At 38.6% G+C, this 16,891-nt stretch overlaps 1 protein-coding gene across 1 annotated transcript; it reads right to left on the minus strand.

Annotated features, from left to right (window-relative positions):
- Window positions 1-836: 836 nt before the first annotated feature.
- On the minus strand, window positions 837-15,829 carry c27h16orf87 (chromosome 27 C16orf87 homolog). Its single transcript, XM_053616660.1, has 4 exons — window positions 15,387-15,829; window positions 13,173-13,251; window positions 5,661-5,840; window positions 837-3,280 (listed from the first exon to the last, which is right to left on the minus strand). Exons 1-4 carry the CDS (start codon window positions 15,450-15,452, stop codon window positions 3,162-3,164), a joined length of 444 nt encoding a protein of 147 aa, XP_053472635.1. The 5' UTR covers window positions 15,453-15,829; the 3' UTR covers window positions 837-3,161.
- Window positions 15,830-16,891: the final 1,062 nt, after the last annotated feature.

Below are 16,891 nucleotides of genomic sequence, written 5' to 3' on the forward strand. Positions count from 1 at the left end.
CAAATAAAACGTGCACGAACGTCATACGAGGCGCGAAACAATTTCATGCGATCGCAAATTTCGCCGGTTTGATTAGTTTTACGCTGGAAAAAAAAAAGCACAAAGTTGCATCGCAAAATTTTGAAGAAAGATGGAGCAAAAGCAAGAATTTCTGCCCACAGATATCACAAAATAAATAAATAAATAAATACAGACTGGCTTCATAAGATTTTGTTAGATTCCATTTTGGATAATTAAAAGTATTTACTCTTTTTGTTGACGTTTGACCGAAATTATACAACAAAATGCTACCTTTCTGGTACTTCATTCCAGATAATATGTAAATCCTAACCTTGGTCATTATCTCTCTCATCTGCATGTTGTCTAAACAAATGACTCTCTTTGACTGATCTGGGAACTGGGAGAGTGGTAGGCGTGGCCTGTAAAGGCATTCTGTGAAACCACACAAAATATCTTGGCACAAATTACATTTGTCTTCTTTATCTAGTACTAGTTAAGCCCCGAGTATTAGTGCTAGATAAAGAAGTGACAGACACGGAGACTGAGAAAGAGACCAAATATCTTGGTGTAAATTACAAGTGTTGTCTCAATCTTTTTCTAAGGGCGCGCAAACTTTTTCACTCGACTTGTGCTGTAATATCGCCAAAAGCGACATTTTGAAATGTCTAAGCTTCAGTCCTAACGTTCGTGTGTGAGAAAGAGACGACGGTTTACATCAGAGCGAGACAGAAAGGGAACTGGAGCTTTCACAGCTGAGCTAAAGGGACACGGACCAACTGAAATGTGAGCAGCCATTTGTTCTGTAGATGAAAAACAGAGAGAGAGAGAGAGAGAGAGAGAGAGAGAGAGAGAGAGACATGAATGGTTATGATTAACTTCCCCTTGAAAAAACAGCAGCGAGACTTGCAAAGAATGTTTTCCCTCTGATGTTTAATATAGTCGTGGTGATTATTACACTTACGTACGCTTTAACCATTTGTGAAATAAACGTTAATAAAAAGGCCATAAAATAGACGATGCACTTAAATAAGAGTGGAAAAGCAACAATAAATAAAGTAAGTTCCCCAGCATCAGCCTTGGAGTCCCCTTGTTAATCAAATGCATTTACAAATGAAAAATGGCTCACCGGAACGTTAAAATTAATTTAAAAAAAAAAGAGAAGAAGTAGAAAAAAAAAAAGAAGTCGATCAGCTTACTACAAGGTCGGTGTGAGACACACAGCATCAATCATCTGATAAAACGGAGCACTCTTTGGAAAGGTTTAGGATCAGTGACCTGGATAAAGAATACTTAACTTGTGCGCTCAGTACTTTACGGCCCTGTTTACGCCTTAAATTAACGTTCATAATAAACGACTGAACGACGCTCGGATGCAGCCCCACGGAGAAAGTCACACAAGTGTGAAAGAAAGCAGGAAACTGGGACTCTTCGCAAGCAGGGGTTCCCTCCGTCCAGTGTGGGGCTCCCTCTGCCCAAGCAGGGGCTTATTCCATTAAGCCTGGGGTTTCCTCTCCCAAGCACAGGCTCCCCTTCTGCCAGGTCTGGGGTCTCTCTGCCCAAGCAGGGGTATCCTCTGTCCAGTCTGGGTGTTCCTCTGCCCAAGCAGGGGCATCCTCCGTCCAGTCTGGGCCTTCTTCTGCCCAAGCAGGGGCATCATCTGTACAGTCTGGGGCTTCTTCTGCCCAAGCAGGGGCACCCTCTGTCCAGTCTGGGCCTTCTTCTGCCCAAGCAGGGGCATCCTCTGTCCAGTCTGGGGCTTCTTCTGCCCAAGCAGGGGCATCCTCCGTCCAGTCTGGGGCTTCTTCTGCCCAAGCAGTGGCTCCCCGGTCCAGTGTGGGGCTTCTTCTGTCCAGTCTATGGCTCCCTCTACTAGGTCTGGGGCTCCCTCAACCCAAGCACGGGCTTCCTATGTCCAGTCTGGGGCGCTTCTGCCCAAGCAAGGGCCTCCGCTGTCCAGTCTGGGGTTCCTTCTTTAGTAGCCACTCTCTGGTACTACAGCCACACACTATCGGCCAAATCCAATCTCATTCTGTGTTATACCCCATTTCTCTTCCACAATATATAAATATGTTATTTAGCATACAAAAGTTGTCCATGGTTCCCATCAGGTTCTGTATTCTGGTTTTATGGAATAAAATGAAAACACGTACTACAAGCACAGCTCGAGCCAGACCTCTGGAGGCTCTCCAGTCAAGTTCACACTTGTCTCCAGTGGGACATGCCGCGCAATCATAACCGGATTAGCAGAAATGCTCGTTAATGCAAGATGTAAACAGGGCCTGTATAGCAAGCTCAATATTTCACATTTCAAAGTTAAAGTGAAAGTTCAGCAAATAAAAAAACAAGCAGCTGAGACATGTTTGGTGTGTGAACTCTGCATCTGTAATTTTGCACTGGCTAATGTAGGTGACGTGTCAGAAAAAATTGACGGCCTCCAGTTTAGCATTGTGCAACTACATGTCTAAATCATCAGACTTGCCGATGTGGTTTCTCACGCTGCACGCCACACTGTTGCGGAGCTAAAAACACTCACATTTCGGTTTCAAACCCGAATGACTTCGTTCCATCAGACTCAAGCAAGGGGCGTGGCCTAAAGATTTACGGCTGAGAATAATACTTCACGTCTGTTATTATATATTTAATATGGACGTATTCTGTCATGCTTATGTTATGTCGTGTGCATGATGCTAAACTGGTAGCGATAAGCTTCCCTTAACTGTTCCGCAACATCTAGCGGAAGTACGAGCAGCTTTAAAGTTTAGCTGGTTCAAAAAAACCCGGTTGATCTTTTTTTTAAAAAATAACAAAAGAATAGTGTGATGTGAATGAGAAGGTGTGCATCATGTTGACAAATCGCTTGGATAAAAGGGGAAAAAAAAATAAAAAATACCCACAACAGTCCTCCTGAATTAATACATTCCATAAAATCTGTTTAAAGATAAATAGAGAAGATTCCTACATGTCCATGTTTACAATATTTAAATAATCGCCGCGGTGACCGTTCCCTCGTCCACGTGTGACTCCACAAACCGTCAGCCACCTGAGCCAAACGTTCATCAGTCCCGACTTCACGCCTTCCTCCCGGATACACACGTCACCCGGGGGGCCGTGCAACACGAGTCCTGACCTTTCACCTGGCAATCATGTGCGGCTCCGCCCCCTTACAGGATCAGTCTCTGGCCCAGGATCTTACGGTTGATCTCGGCTAAGGCCACGGAGAAAACGAAAGCCTTCTCGTCCGACAGGTTGGCGTAAATATCGACCTCCCGCTCCTGTTTTTCTGGAAAACATACAAGAGTGTGTACAATGTCGGTACAAGAATCTATGAATATACATGAAAATGCAAATTAGAAACACACACACACACACATATGTCCATGTCATCACTAATAAGCTAATAAACTGATTAAACGCTAGTCAACTTACAGTATCTCACAAAAGTGAGTACACCCCTCACATTTTTGTAAATATTTGATTAGATCTTTTCATGTGACAACACTGAAGAAATGACACTTTGCTACAAAGTATTGTAGATGCCCAATTTGGACATTTTCACTTAGGGGTGTACTCACTTTTGTTGCCAGCGGTTTAGACATTAATGTCTGTGTGTTGAGTTATTTTGAGGGGACGTTACACAAGCTGTACACTCACTACTTTACATTGTAGCAAATTTCTTACTTCTTACAAGTGTCATTTCTTCAGTGTTGTCACATGAAAAGATATAATCAAATATTTACAAAAATGTGAGGGGTGTACTCACTTTTGTGAGATACTGTAGATCTGGCTAACTAACCACTATAAAACCAGCAGAGATTAGCCTGATGAAATATGATTTTACCATGACAACCAACATCTGTCACCAACTTATCACTAACATTAGCTAAGCGAGCTCTTAGAAAATGCTAAAAGTGGCCGGGTTCCATTTTCATCGTCTAAAGTCACGTGATTGGTCCAAATCTGTGGCAATTATTAGTTATCGTTGTGACCCGAAATCCATTTTTATGCAAAAATATCACGGAAAGTCTGTTTTTATTGGAAAACGTGACTTTAAAAAGGCGTTAATGAATCACCTTTGGACTATATGAGTGCAAATAAAGGATATATGGATATTTGAATACTATTTTAATGTGTGAAAAACACATCTAAAGATAATGACTAACGTATTCCTCTTCTGTGTATAAAACTCTGCAGCTGAGCTAAGAATAGGTTTAAAGCTGAGAAACTGAAATCGATCGGCACAGTGTGTGTGACTCAGACAGGAGAGAATGACTGCAATGAGAGAAATATCTTTAAAAAAAAGAGGCATGTCTAGAAATGAGTGAATATATATATATATATATATATATATATATATATATATATATATATATATATATATATATAATAAATAAATAAATTCAGATGAATCATCACATTTTCCATAAATGACCTCATGAGTACTGATATTTACAGCACAGAACATGTTGAAACTGATAAAGTTCCAGTTTAAAAGGCAAAGGGGGGGAAAAAAAAAGAAAAGAATAAAATGACCGTGATACAGAGCTATGGAACGGTTCTTGAGAGGTTGTTAATGCTGCAGAAAATTTCTCGTTTTTGTTATCAGACCACTTGTTACGTCTCTGTGGTTTCAGTGAGATGTTTACAGTAAAAGAGGAAGATGTTAAGGAGGAAATAAAGCACTAAAAGCACTAGAGTGTGTAAAAAAACAACAACAACAACGAAAAAAACAACACCAACAACCTGTCACTGGGTATAATGGTGTGTATTCCAACTTTAACATCAAATATTTACCAAATTAAAGAGTCGCAACAAAATAAAATGTTTTCCCAAGACTCCTTTAAGAATATTAAACAGAGAGGAAGAGAGAGAGAATGAGACATTACGAAAGAGACAGGGATTGAGAAAGAGTGACGGTAAGACTGTAAGAGAGAGAGGGATTCATGGTGAGTGAGAGAGAGAGAGAGAAAAAGAATGAGAATTTAAGAAAGAGACAGGGATTGAGAAAGAGTGACAGAGTAAGACTAAAAGAGAGACGGATTAATGGTGAGAGAGAGAGAGAAAGAGAGAGAGAGAGAAAGAGAGAGAACGAGACATTAAGAAAGATACAGGGATTGAAAAAGAGTGACAGAGTAAGACTAAGAGAGAGAGGGATTAATGGTGAGAGAGAGAGAGACAGAGAGAGAGAGAGAGAGAGAGAGAGAGACAGAAAGAGAGAGAACGAGACATTAAGAAGGAGACAGGGATTGAAAAACAGTGATAGAGTAAAGACTGTAAGAGAGAGAGGGATAAATGGTGAGTGAGAGAGAGAGAGAGAGAGAATGAGACATTGAGAAAAAGACAGGGATTGAGAAAGAGTGACAGAATAAGACCGTAAGAGAGAGGGATTAATGGTGAGTGAGCGAAAGCGAGAGAGAGCGAGAGAGAGAAAGCGAGAGAGAACGAGACATTAAGAGAGAGAGGGATTAATGGTGACAGAGAAAGAGAGACTGTATGAAAGAGGGAGATGAAGACAGAGTGAGACAGTAAAAGACAGACAGAGTGAGACAGATTGAGAGAGAGACAGAGTGTGTGTGTGTGTGATGTATGGGGAGGATTTTTTAAATACATCATTTTTTAAATACATTTTGTCAGAAGAGACGGCGCATCAGAAGCTAGCTCACCTTTCTCCTCCTCCTGCTTCTTCAAGCCGACGGTCTTCGGCCTGCCCCGCCCTCTCCGGATGGTATCCGATTGGCTGTTGGAGCGGGACCGCCTCCTGTTCTCCATATCATTGGTGGAGGTCAAGTTGATCTTCTCCCTTCTTATTCTTTCTGGTCGTCTTCTCTTGGCGTCCGATTTGTCTGACAGGAGATCGGAGGAAATCGGAATCAGATGCACATCAAATACACGCATTAAATTAAAAAAAAGGGTTAAAACTTTAATATGTACTGCTAGATAAAGGAATACAATTAAGAAAAAGAATGAGCTCACAAATGGGTGACATTAGAGAAACTCATTCGTTTCGTTTGATCATTATTTCTTGATTATTTTATATCATTCTCTTTTATTTAAACAATATTTCTGTCCACTTTAGGAGGCAACATTACAGTATTATTAATGAATTATTATACACTTTCATGTTTTAGATTCATTTTTATTCATTTACCCACAAAAATGCGTTCTCTCCGACTTTTCATTTCTTACTCTTAACCCACGTACGAAATCCACCGAATCCAAAATGGCTTCCTGTTCCCTAGACACGCGCACTACAAAGGGTACAACATAAGGGCACTGTAGAACATATGTAGTGCACTAGACACCTTATAAAACTTGATTTCACACACACACACACACACATATATATATATATATATATATATATATATATATATATATATATATATATATATATATATATATATATGATGACTCTTCTCATATTTTAGCTCCACCTACTTTCAGAGGAGTAAATCATATTCGCATATTTAAACAAAGTCCAAGTCACACATTTATAACCTTATTTCATTTTTTAAAAAAAAAGATGGATAAAAGTATCAGTTAATGTCTTATTTATTTTCTTATTTAATAGAAATGTATTTCAAAACACTTTCGATTAAACAAAAGATTGTAAACTGCAACAAAAGGTCAAATTATATATATATATATTAGTACTTCATAGTTTAATACTTTGAATACTTTAATATTAAATATTATATATTGAATTAAGTTAAAATATTACAGATTTTTTATTTTAATTATTTTTTTTGAGGCATTAAATAAAATAAAATAATATATACATATACCGTATCATTTATTTATTTATTTATTTATTTATAACGCTGCACTGTTGCCACTCTGTCAGAACGCATAAATATTACGCCACATATAAAAATTTCTCCCGTATTGTGTAACGGATGATCACGCTGGCGATTTATTCATCTATTTATTTATTTTTAAACATGGCAGCGCCTCGTCTCCTCCCTGTCTCACTGCAGTGTGTCATTTCTACACAATACTGCAGGAATCCTGATCTTGTCAATAACCTGCCCTAACAGGAACGGCTCTGTCCTGCAGCTCGTTTGAGTCGTGTCCTCCCTGATGCTGCTTTCCGTCAGTGTCAGAATGGGTCTTGTTCAAAATCCCTGAGAAACGCTAATACAACGCTCACGCCACTGTTTAACCGGCGGCCGTAACGGAAATGAAATATTTATCCATAAAGATCAAATCCAATGTAGGTTTGAAACCGTGAATATAATCATGCTTTACGCTCTCAAACCGAGCGAGGGCCGGTCAGCCTAAATAAAATCCTGACCCATTTGAAAATCGAGCAGTTATTCTTAGCGTAAGCTCAGTATAAATAGTCCATCCTGCTTAGAGAACAAGCAGAGAACACTGAAACCTGAGCACTCAAAGCAAAAAAAAATAAAAATCTCTCAGAACACACTTCCTCTCTTGAAAAGGAGAAAAAAAAAACCCTTCACTAGTCATGTGAAGTCAAACTTCTGCTGTATGAAGAGTTCAGGATCAGTCACTCATAATCTGGACTGCATTATGTAAACCAAAGGGTAGAATTTATTATGCAGTTGATTGGAGTTTAAAGCTCTGCTACAAAGAGGCCTGTGTTTAACATTCCTCTCATAACTGCGAGCCGAGCGTCAGCCAGCGGTTACACACTCAAAACACCACAAATATGCTGCTACAGTAAACTCTTTAATGTGAAACGCAGACTGTAGCGGTGTTTTTGTGCTTCTCAGTCAATATATTCTTACGCTCGATCGAGTCTCACCGTGTGTCACGGAAAAACCCCAACATGATGTAAATGTAGTTTTTAATCAATCTAGCTATCCATCCATCCAATTCTTATATATATGTTTTTTTTTTTACCTTTTTTTATTTTTCCTTTTCATAAAGATGGCACCAATCTGATACCCAGGTTCAAGATCAGGCCAATACCAGTCAAAAAAAGAAGAAAAATAAAGTAGATCAGATATCGAGGGGGAAAAAAAGAAGAAGGAATTTCATCCATCATCATCAGTAAAAAAAAAAAAAGAAAAAAGAAAAAAAAAAAAAAAAAAGAAAAGACTGGAATTGGATTTGGAATATTCTGAATATTTTTGATTTGGAATGTTTACATATTAAGAGACTTGATTTTTTTTTTCTCCCCAGGATTGCTTTTTAATATGTATAGTTTTACTTTTGAAGTTAATGTTTCATTGGAAGTGTTTTTGTGTATCTAAATATTTTTTTGTATAACCGAATAATCAAAGCTGCGGTTTTGTGCAAGCCGTAGTTTTAGCCATGCGGCTTCCCCCCTCCCAAACCCCCACCACCCCCAGCCCTTTGTAGTTGAAAAAGAAATAATAAAAAATCGGATCAGTATCGACGTCAACTGATACTCGTGGTTTCAGTCTCGGTATCGGAAAAGAAAAAGTAGTATCGCGCCCGTGCCCGTGCCCGTGCCCGCTCTCATTCTTTATTTTAACTGGCTTCATTTTCCTTACCATGGACTAGGCAAGCGCAAATGGAGAAACGCTAAATATAACAGTTACAATGTTTTACAAGGATTTAATTTTATTGTTCCAATCTAGGTCTAATCTAATTGGATAAGAAACCCAAAATCTTTAGGGCTACGTTCCCACTAACAAACTGATAACAGACAATCAGATTTTCTGCCTTATTTCAGTACAGATTTTTTCACGTCAGACCTGAGCCACTTTCTTATGTAGTCCTAGATCTGATACATATCTGATGTGTAGCGACGAGACCTGAATGAGAACGCCAGCATGTCGGCTTTCCCCCCGATGCGTACGCGCATATCGCTGTCATCGTCATCACCATCATCCAGGGGTGTCAAAACCACAAACCAACAAAACAACAAATTGGAGGAGAAGAACAGCAACAGAAGCGACTATTCTCGGTGGAAAAATCAGGGCACATGAACGGCCGACAGGTGCGTTCATATCAAAGACAGACACGCATCACTTCCTGTTATGAATGTGAACCGTCAAGATAGACGGATCCTAGCTGATCTAAACAATCCCAACCGTCCACAGAAGCTTGTGATAACGTGAACGTAGCCAAATCACTCGAAATCTCGTATCACAACACGTATTTATGGTTTACGGTTAATACTGGCGCTGACTCTGAGGCGTTTATCTATATGCCTAACAGCTTTAATCGCCTTTAATCCTTTAATAAATAACTCGTTTCGAGTCGCATCCGAGTCTCGCACTGAGTGGTCGGTAAATTCCACAGCGATACTGCTTTCATTAATTATTCGCTATTCACGATCATCTTCTTTCTTCTGCAGGAATAGCGAATAAACTCACAATTAAATGTAATTATTGAAGGCAATCAGAGCGACCGCGTTGAAACGATCACTGCAACTCTTGATTACGTCGTTATACGGAAGTAACAAGGACAAATATCCGGTATGAATTATAAATGATAGTTAAAACAATACACACTAAATAATATTTTCTAAATAACCCGCAATCGTGGTTCCGTTTTTCTTTTACGGATCTGATGATGTACCGTGATAAGAGCTGCGAATCACAGGATTCTTTTTTTATTCCTTACTTGCTACTTCATTAACATCCTACTGAAGTCCACGCTTTGTTAAATGTCAAACACGACCATTAATAAATAACCATAACCCCGGTAAAGCTTCACCAAAAAATCATTCCAAAGCCTTCTCACAGCATCACCTTTTCGCACGCATTTTGCAATTATTAATGTAAAAAAACATAACCGTATTACAGCAGGACGCGCCATATTCGTATTTAGTGCCCCGTTATATCGCTATTCCAGCAAAAAATGGGAAAAAAATGAGCCGTCGGTACTTTCCTGCAAACAGCATTTCTACATTTGAACGCCTTCCCGCACTGTTCTACACGGGTCAACGTCGTCCATTTTGAAGAGTTAAAGCTGCAAACGGATAGAAATGATTCACCGTTGTTTATCAAACCGCTGCGACTGAAACAAGTCATCGCCTCTGACTAATCAGCTAAAGTCGATCGGAACGAGCCGGTAAGGACGGAGTTCTGGTTTTCTATAAAGCCATAACGAAGTTAATGAGGCTCGGGAGGCCTAAACGCTCTGCGCTGTACGGGAGGAGGCAGTGAGAAAGGGAAGGGAGCGTTTTCAGGCAGGAATTAGTGAATTAGTGCACCCTTCCCCCCTTTTCCACTCGACGGTACTCGCTCAAGCGAACAGCAATTTCAGCAAGAAGTCATAAAGCACTGCGGAGACGCTCGAAATCCTGCAGCTACACCGCTGACCGGGAAACTTCCAATTTACACCCACTTACTCATGTATTCAATTCACACAGCAATACAAACACAGTCTAAAAGCCATATCCTTTTCAAATAACGAGCCCCTTCGTACGATTTATAGAGTTTAACTGCTCGTTAGCTCACGCTGCTTGCTTCATTTAGAGTCTAATTGTGATTCTTCTTCTTTTTTTTTTCCCCTGCATTATCTGAAAGCTACACGTCTTTAATGTGACTGATCTGATTTTGATTCAGGGATACATTCAGGTGAAAAGACTTTCTTTTGTCGTCATTTAAAGAATAATAATAAAGCATAAAAGCAAAAATAAATCGCCGTTATTTCAATATTCACCCGCTGATTTGACAACGTTCGGAGAGACTCGCTGGTCATTCTGAAATAAACTTAAAAAAAAAAAAAAAAAACTGATAAAATGAAATAAATAATTAGAAAGTCAACTGTACACAATGACACTTAAAATTAAAAATAAATAAATAAATAATAAAAAAAAAGGTGTTATGATTAAATACAAAATTACAAACACACACTCAGATCTGACGATGTCTGGATAATAAATTACAATAGAAATATGCGCGTTAAATCTACGTTATTATACAATAATATATTTATAAAATGTACACTAAATGTTCCCTTGAACTAAAAGTAATCCAGAAAGGTCTCTATGAATATATCTTCATAATTATTTTAAATTTCATAATCAAATGACTTTTATCTATAGCTTCTGTAGCGGATTTATCAAGGACTGCGAAAGGAAGAACGCTGTACTTTTAGTTATTGATGCGTTTTCTACTTTTTACTGTAGTTTTCTTCTGAATAATTTGAAGTGGGCGGGACTTTATGTTGGCAGCGGTGACGTCGATGCTACCCGAGTACCGATCGGAATTAGCCATCCGCTTATTTACACTTGCTGTTAACTACACGGACGCGTATTCAAGATGGCCGCCGCACGTATCCTGCAGTCACTGGGCGCGTCGCTCGTCTTCAGAAATGAACGCGCTCCGGCGAGACTGCGTGCGCAGCTAAATACACAAACTTGACACTGTGTCTCCAATCGCACGCTTGGTCTCACACATTTCTAGGTTCTAGGTTTTCCTTTTACAGCTAGTGTGTGAAGTTTAGAAACCTCTTAAACCTCTTACCGAAAGCTCTGTTCTGAGTACTAGTCATTTGGATATATTTTTGATTGCACGGCGAGAGTTTTTTTTTTTTATTTATCTGAGATGGCGACGATCACGCCTACTGCGGAAACGGAGCTCGTCTTGGAGCTTTACTGGATCCTGAAGAGATACTGTACACAAGCTACGCAAGCGGGTATCTCGTCCTTCTTGTGCCTGAGCGTGAGCAAAATTGCTTAGAGTTGGAATATTTTCCATTTGATCAGCAGTCGAGTACACAAACTGCAATCTTAGCTGATTTCCCACTCGAAATATGTACACCAAAAATACACCAATGCAACTCGTAAAAAAAACAAAAAACAAACCCCACACAAATGCGCATGATGTAATGAAACAAAAGTGCCATGAAAGCACTACTCTGTCATTCCTGCATGCTTTTCTGGCACTAGAGCTACGACAGGATTAGTGACTGCGTTGCCTTGACTGCGTTGCCGCTGTCAATCATTACGCACGGACACACCCACACCCACACAGATCTGATCAGGAAGAAAATCTTTCATTTGGTAGCGTTTAGATATAAATATATGTATGTATAAAGTTAGGGATGCATTCCTTAGATCTAACATTAATAAATGTTTCTTTAACGACAGACCTTCAATATAACAAAGATTGTTTTCTTTCCGATTAGCATTTGAAACCGTGTTGCCAAAGGCTTAAAATGATTCATTGTTTAAATTCCCTGTGAAGTCTTTCGGTGCAGATTAAAACTGCTCATAAAACTGGGAGAGGCGCAACACCAGCACTGCTACTCACCTCCTGTATTCACCTGCCATTTATTCTGAAGCTTTTCACAGCTGAGCCATTACATCCGAGTAAGGCTACACGTCCAATTGGGGGGCAGGAATAAAATCACACATTTATGACTCTAATGTTGAGTGATATTTATTCACTCGGAGGTTAACTTACAGGTTAAAGGAACAGATCAGCGACAAACATGCACAAAATCTGAACTGAAGGTAGACCGAAATACTTTATACACTAGGACATATCTAATATCTTTAGTTTTGCAAAAAAAAAAACAACAACAACAACTGCATATCTAATTAATCACACGCTCAGTCCCCCAAAAAAAACAAAAAAAAACCAGTTGGACTTAATAAATTTACAAATCAAACCAAATCTATTATCATCCAAATTATTTCCAACGTCTAATTTCCATCCTCATACTTTAGGCCACGCCCCCTGGGTTTCACACCAAACTGTGTGCTGAGCAGGAAAGTGATTCAGATTTACGGCGGATTTTAACGCTGCGGGTTTTTCCCCCTGGCTTTTTGTGCATATTGACAGAAAACACGTCAGTAATTGCACGAATCTGTTCGAGTCGACACGACCGCATGATGACTGAGACACGATGCTGAGGTGGAGGCTGTAAGGATCCCTTATTCTTAGTAACATCAGCCTCGGTGCTGCAGTTGTGGTTACATTACAATTCAATTTAAAACAAGACACGCCCTTGAGCACAAATATCTACTTAATTTATCCTTTTTTTTTTTTTTTTTTTGTTAAAGATTAGTAACCATCTATAGAGTACATCTCAGGCCAACATTTCAGACCACAATCTGTAATTATGGTTCCTATAAAAAGCTTCTTAAACAACACACAGCCCAACTTTATATTTTAAAAAAAAAAAAAAAGGAGGAAATGGAAGATATGTGATGTATGACAACGTATCAGTGCTTGATTTGTCATTTAAAAAAAAAAAAGATATTAATATTTAAAAGGCGTTACCTATAGCAGGCGGCTCTCTGAGCAGCTTTCGACTGATGAAGACGTAACCGCAAGGGCACGACTTACAGGCCACAGGGATCTGATTAACCAAAGAAAGAGGAAAGACACACACACACACACACACACACACACACACACACACACACGAAACAATGCTGTTTACACTGTTTACACGGTTTATATCACACTCTAATGCTTTTACATCCTGATTGCACAATACTAACAGGATAACAGTATCACAGCAGTTACAGAGTGGATATTTACTCCGGTCATGTTTATTAACGGTGTCACGTCAACCTTTGCGCCTGTTTAATTATTCATCCTGATGGTTTTGGTGTGTGGATTGTAATGAAAATAACACCCTGCTCTGCATCATCGACACCTTCTACGCCCTCTTCCATGCACAGTGAAAATGAGATGCATTAAAAACTACATGACTAATACAGAACTTCTTCTGTGCTAAATTTTACAACGTGTAAAAGGCCAAGCCCCTGCGGCTCGTCACATCCTGTTGTTGTTCTAACTAAGCCGGCTTAATTTCAATATCTGTGAAATTTCTGGGGTTCTGATATTCGAATCATCTGATATTCATCACACCATTTTGTATTTCTGTTTGCATCATATATACATACGTACACACACACACACACACACACATACATATATATATATTCAGGCCTTAATTGGGCCATGAAATTGGGCAATGAAATTGAGATTTCATTGCTATCAAATGGACTGGATTTCTGTCTTACACCTGGTCAGTTAATCATTTTAAGTTACGATGAAAGACTGCAAGACCGTTTTTTTGACTGTTCTGAGCGCCAGTCGATTATCAGACTCATTTAAAATGAAAATGACACTACAGAAAATCCACTCGCTCTTTCACTAAGTTACAACAGGAAAATATGAATGCCTCACCACTGCACCATTTGACTCGTCTATCGATCTCCCCCATGTTGTTAAGGTTAGAATATTTACATAAACGATTAAAAGCCGTATAAACGTCCGCGTGTTGAATTGTCCGCCACGATGTAGTAACGAGGGAAAATACTGAGCTTTTTATTCCTAGTATTCTTACTAGAAATAAAAAAAAATTATTTTTTTATTTCCTCAACCAGACCTAAATAAAAGAATAAAACTACTCCAATTTTTTTTTTTGTAAGTCAACATGAAATGTGAAAGCAGTGAAAAGTAAATGATGAGAAATGGCCCATGATCTTGGCATCCTGCCCTGCAGAAACCCAATAATGTAGCCTTGGCAAGCAGGAAACTCCACGTTGACGATGATTTTTTTTAATTATTATTATTCTATTAGGACATAAAACAGCTTGAAATGAAATCAGAGGTAATATCAGATGTGTGGTGGTGGTGGTGGTGGTGGTGATGATTAAAAAGGAAATGAGTCAGATAAAACACACAGTATATAACAAATGAACATTAAAGAAAGAAGTACATCATGCAATGTAATTTGGATAAAAGCATCTGCTAAACAGAACAATATTAACGACATGATAAATACGCACAATCAGAATTCAGACACCGTTTCACACATGATGAATGAACTGAAGCTGTAACAATGATCTGAAATGAACAATACAACTAGGATATTTCTTTACTTCTTGTCTTTTTCCTTTTTTTTTTTTTTTTAGAAATCATTTTAGAAATCAGAAATATGTTTTAATGTCTGAAGGATTCACACAATAGCTCTGGATATGCACCACTGTCACTGCAGCACCTTCCTAAAGCCACAGTAAAGCCATATTACTCCAATATTTCCCAGATGAAATCAGACAAAAGCGTAAATATTTCATATTTCCATTAAGAGGAAGACTCCAGATGGAATATTATACCTAGCTCTCACTCTCTCTCTCTCTCTCACACACACACACACACACACACACACACACACGCTAATGGCTCATAGCTGAAAATAATAACCAATCATATATATATTTATTTATTTATTGGCGGTGATACAAGAGCAACCGATCAGGGGTGAAATCGGAAACAGCGACGTTTCTTTTCCTGCCGGAACTTTTTGTTTTGTTTTTGTTTTTGTTTTTCATGCCACACACTGAAGGAGCCATTCAAAAAAAATCCCCAGTGCTGATTAATAAAAGCAGCAACTTCAGCATGGACAAACTTCCTCTCCACATCAGGAACACTTCCAGATGAAATAATATTAATATCATCAGCCATAAAATCAACACTCACCTGTTGGTCACATTCTGGACATGATTTGGTAGCCATTTTCACTTTCTTCACTTTATTTGCGGACATTATTTTGATTAAAAAAAAAAAAAGTCCAAAATGCGGAGGACGGAATAATCAAGTCGATCCTTGCCTGTAATACCAGCCACTTCTCTCTCTCTCTCTCTCTCTCTCTCTCTCTCACACACACACACACACACACGCGTGCGCGCGCATTCACACACTCACACATACACTCACACTCTCACTCACACACTCACATACATACACCATCAATCAGCCAGAAACCCTAAAAGAAAAAAGACTACAGCTCATTTTCCACATTATTCACACTGCACATGCGCAGTGCGGCTAAAAAAAATGGATACAGTAACCATGAACATGCTGTTGATATTTCCTCTGTCTCTATGTGACCCGCACTGCGCATGCGCGGTCCGCCGCTACCGGGTCACGTGACCCAGGAAACAATAACGAGCCGGTTGAAAGCCTATATTTTTATTTACCATTTTCTTGTATTACATATATATATGTGTGTGTGTGTGTGTGGGTGGGGTTTTTTTTTTTTTAATAATAAATCGCTATTTTTAAAATATATATCTTTGAAAGATAGTGTGAGGAATGTTTTGGAGAACAGTAAACAAATTTGTTTTTACGTTTTAATTTCGCGAATATCTAGTATTATTCGGTTAATTAAAAAAGACGACACTGATATGATTTCATGTATCTTTTTAACAATTCAATAAAGTTTTTAAATCAACTATATAGAAATAGACACTTTTCTAATATTGTTGGTTGAAACTAAGGTCAAAGGATCTTTTTTTTTTTTACCAACCCATCCCCCCCCAACACACACACACACACACACGAACACACACTTTCTGTGGGTTTTTCCATTCACTTGTTTATTAACATAGTTAAATCATCTAACTGGTCTTAACCTCAATAACTGGAAACTTCCTGTCAGGTTTTGGGTTTTTAATTAAAAAATACAGGGGGGAAACACTGCTTATGAACGGCAGCTTTTATTCTTGTGGAAACAAAACATCAAATAAATAATATAATAATATTCTAAATGGAATTTTCATCAACTGGAACTGACCAAATGTCACATAGCCCTGTCATTACAGTAAACATAAAGAAATAATTACAATCCCACATTCCTAAACACACGCTTTTATTCAGATTCTCCACTGCTGTTTAATATGTGATGGCTCTCCAAACCTCAAACAGAAAATGTAGCAGAAGTCTATGGAGAGTTTTATATCAAGTTTACAAGCTTCACTGCCATGCAATATAATCCAGTTTACTTTTGTAAGCAGAAAGGGAATAACTGTCTGCTGATTACAGAGAAACATCTGTATAAAGGTCATTGCTTTATATAGATGTTTGTCTGTAATCCGCAGACAGTCATTTATTCCCTTTCTGAATTAAAACCATGACTAATTCCTCAATAACGTGTCCATTCATCTCTCCTTAAAATACTGTGCACTCTATAAGTAGTCTATATG

The sequence above is a fragment of the Ictalurus furcatus genome, chromosome 27 (genome assembly GCF_023375685.1).
Source record: "Ictalurus furcatus strain D&B chromosome 27, Billie_1.0, whole genome shotgun sequence".
In the NCBI taxonomy this organism is placed as follows: domain Eukaryota; kingdom Metazoa; phylum Chordata; class Actinopteri; order Siluriformes; family Ictaluridae; genus Ictalurus; species Ictalurus furcatus.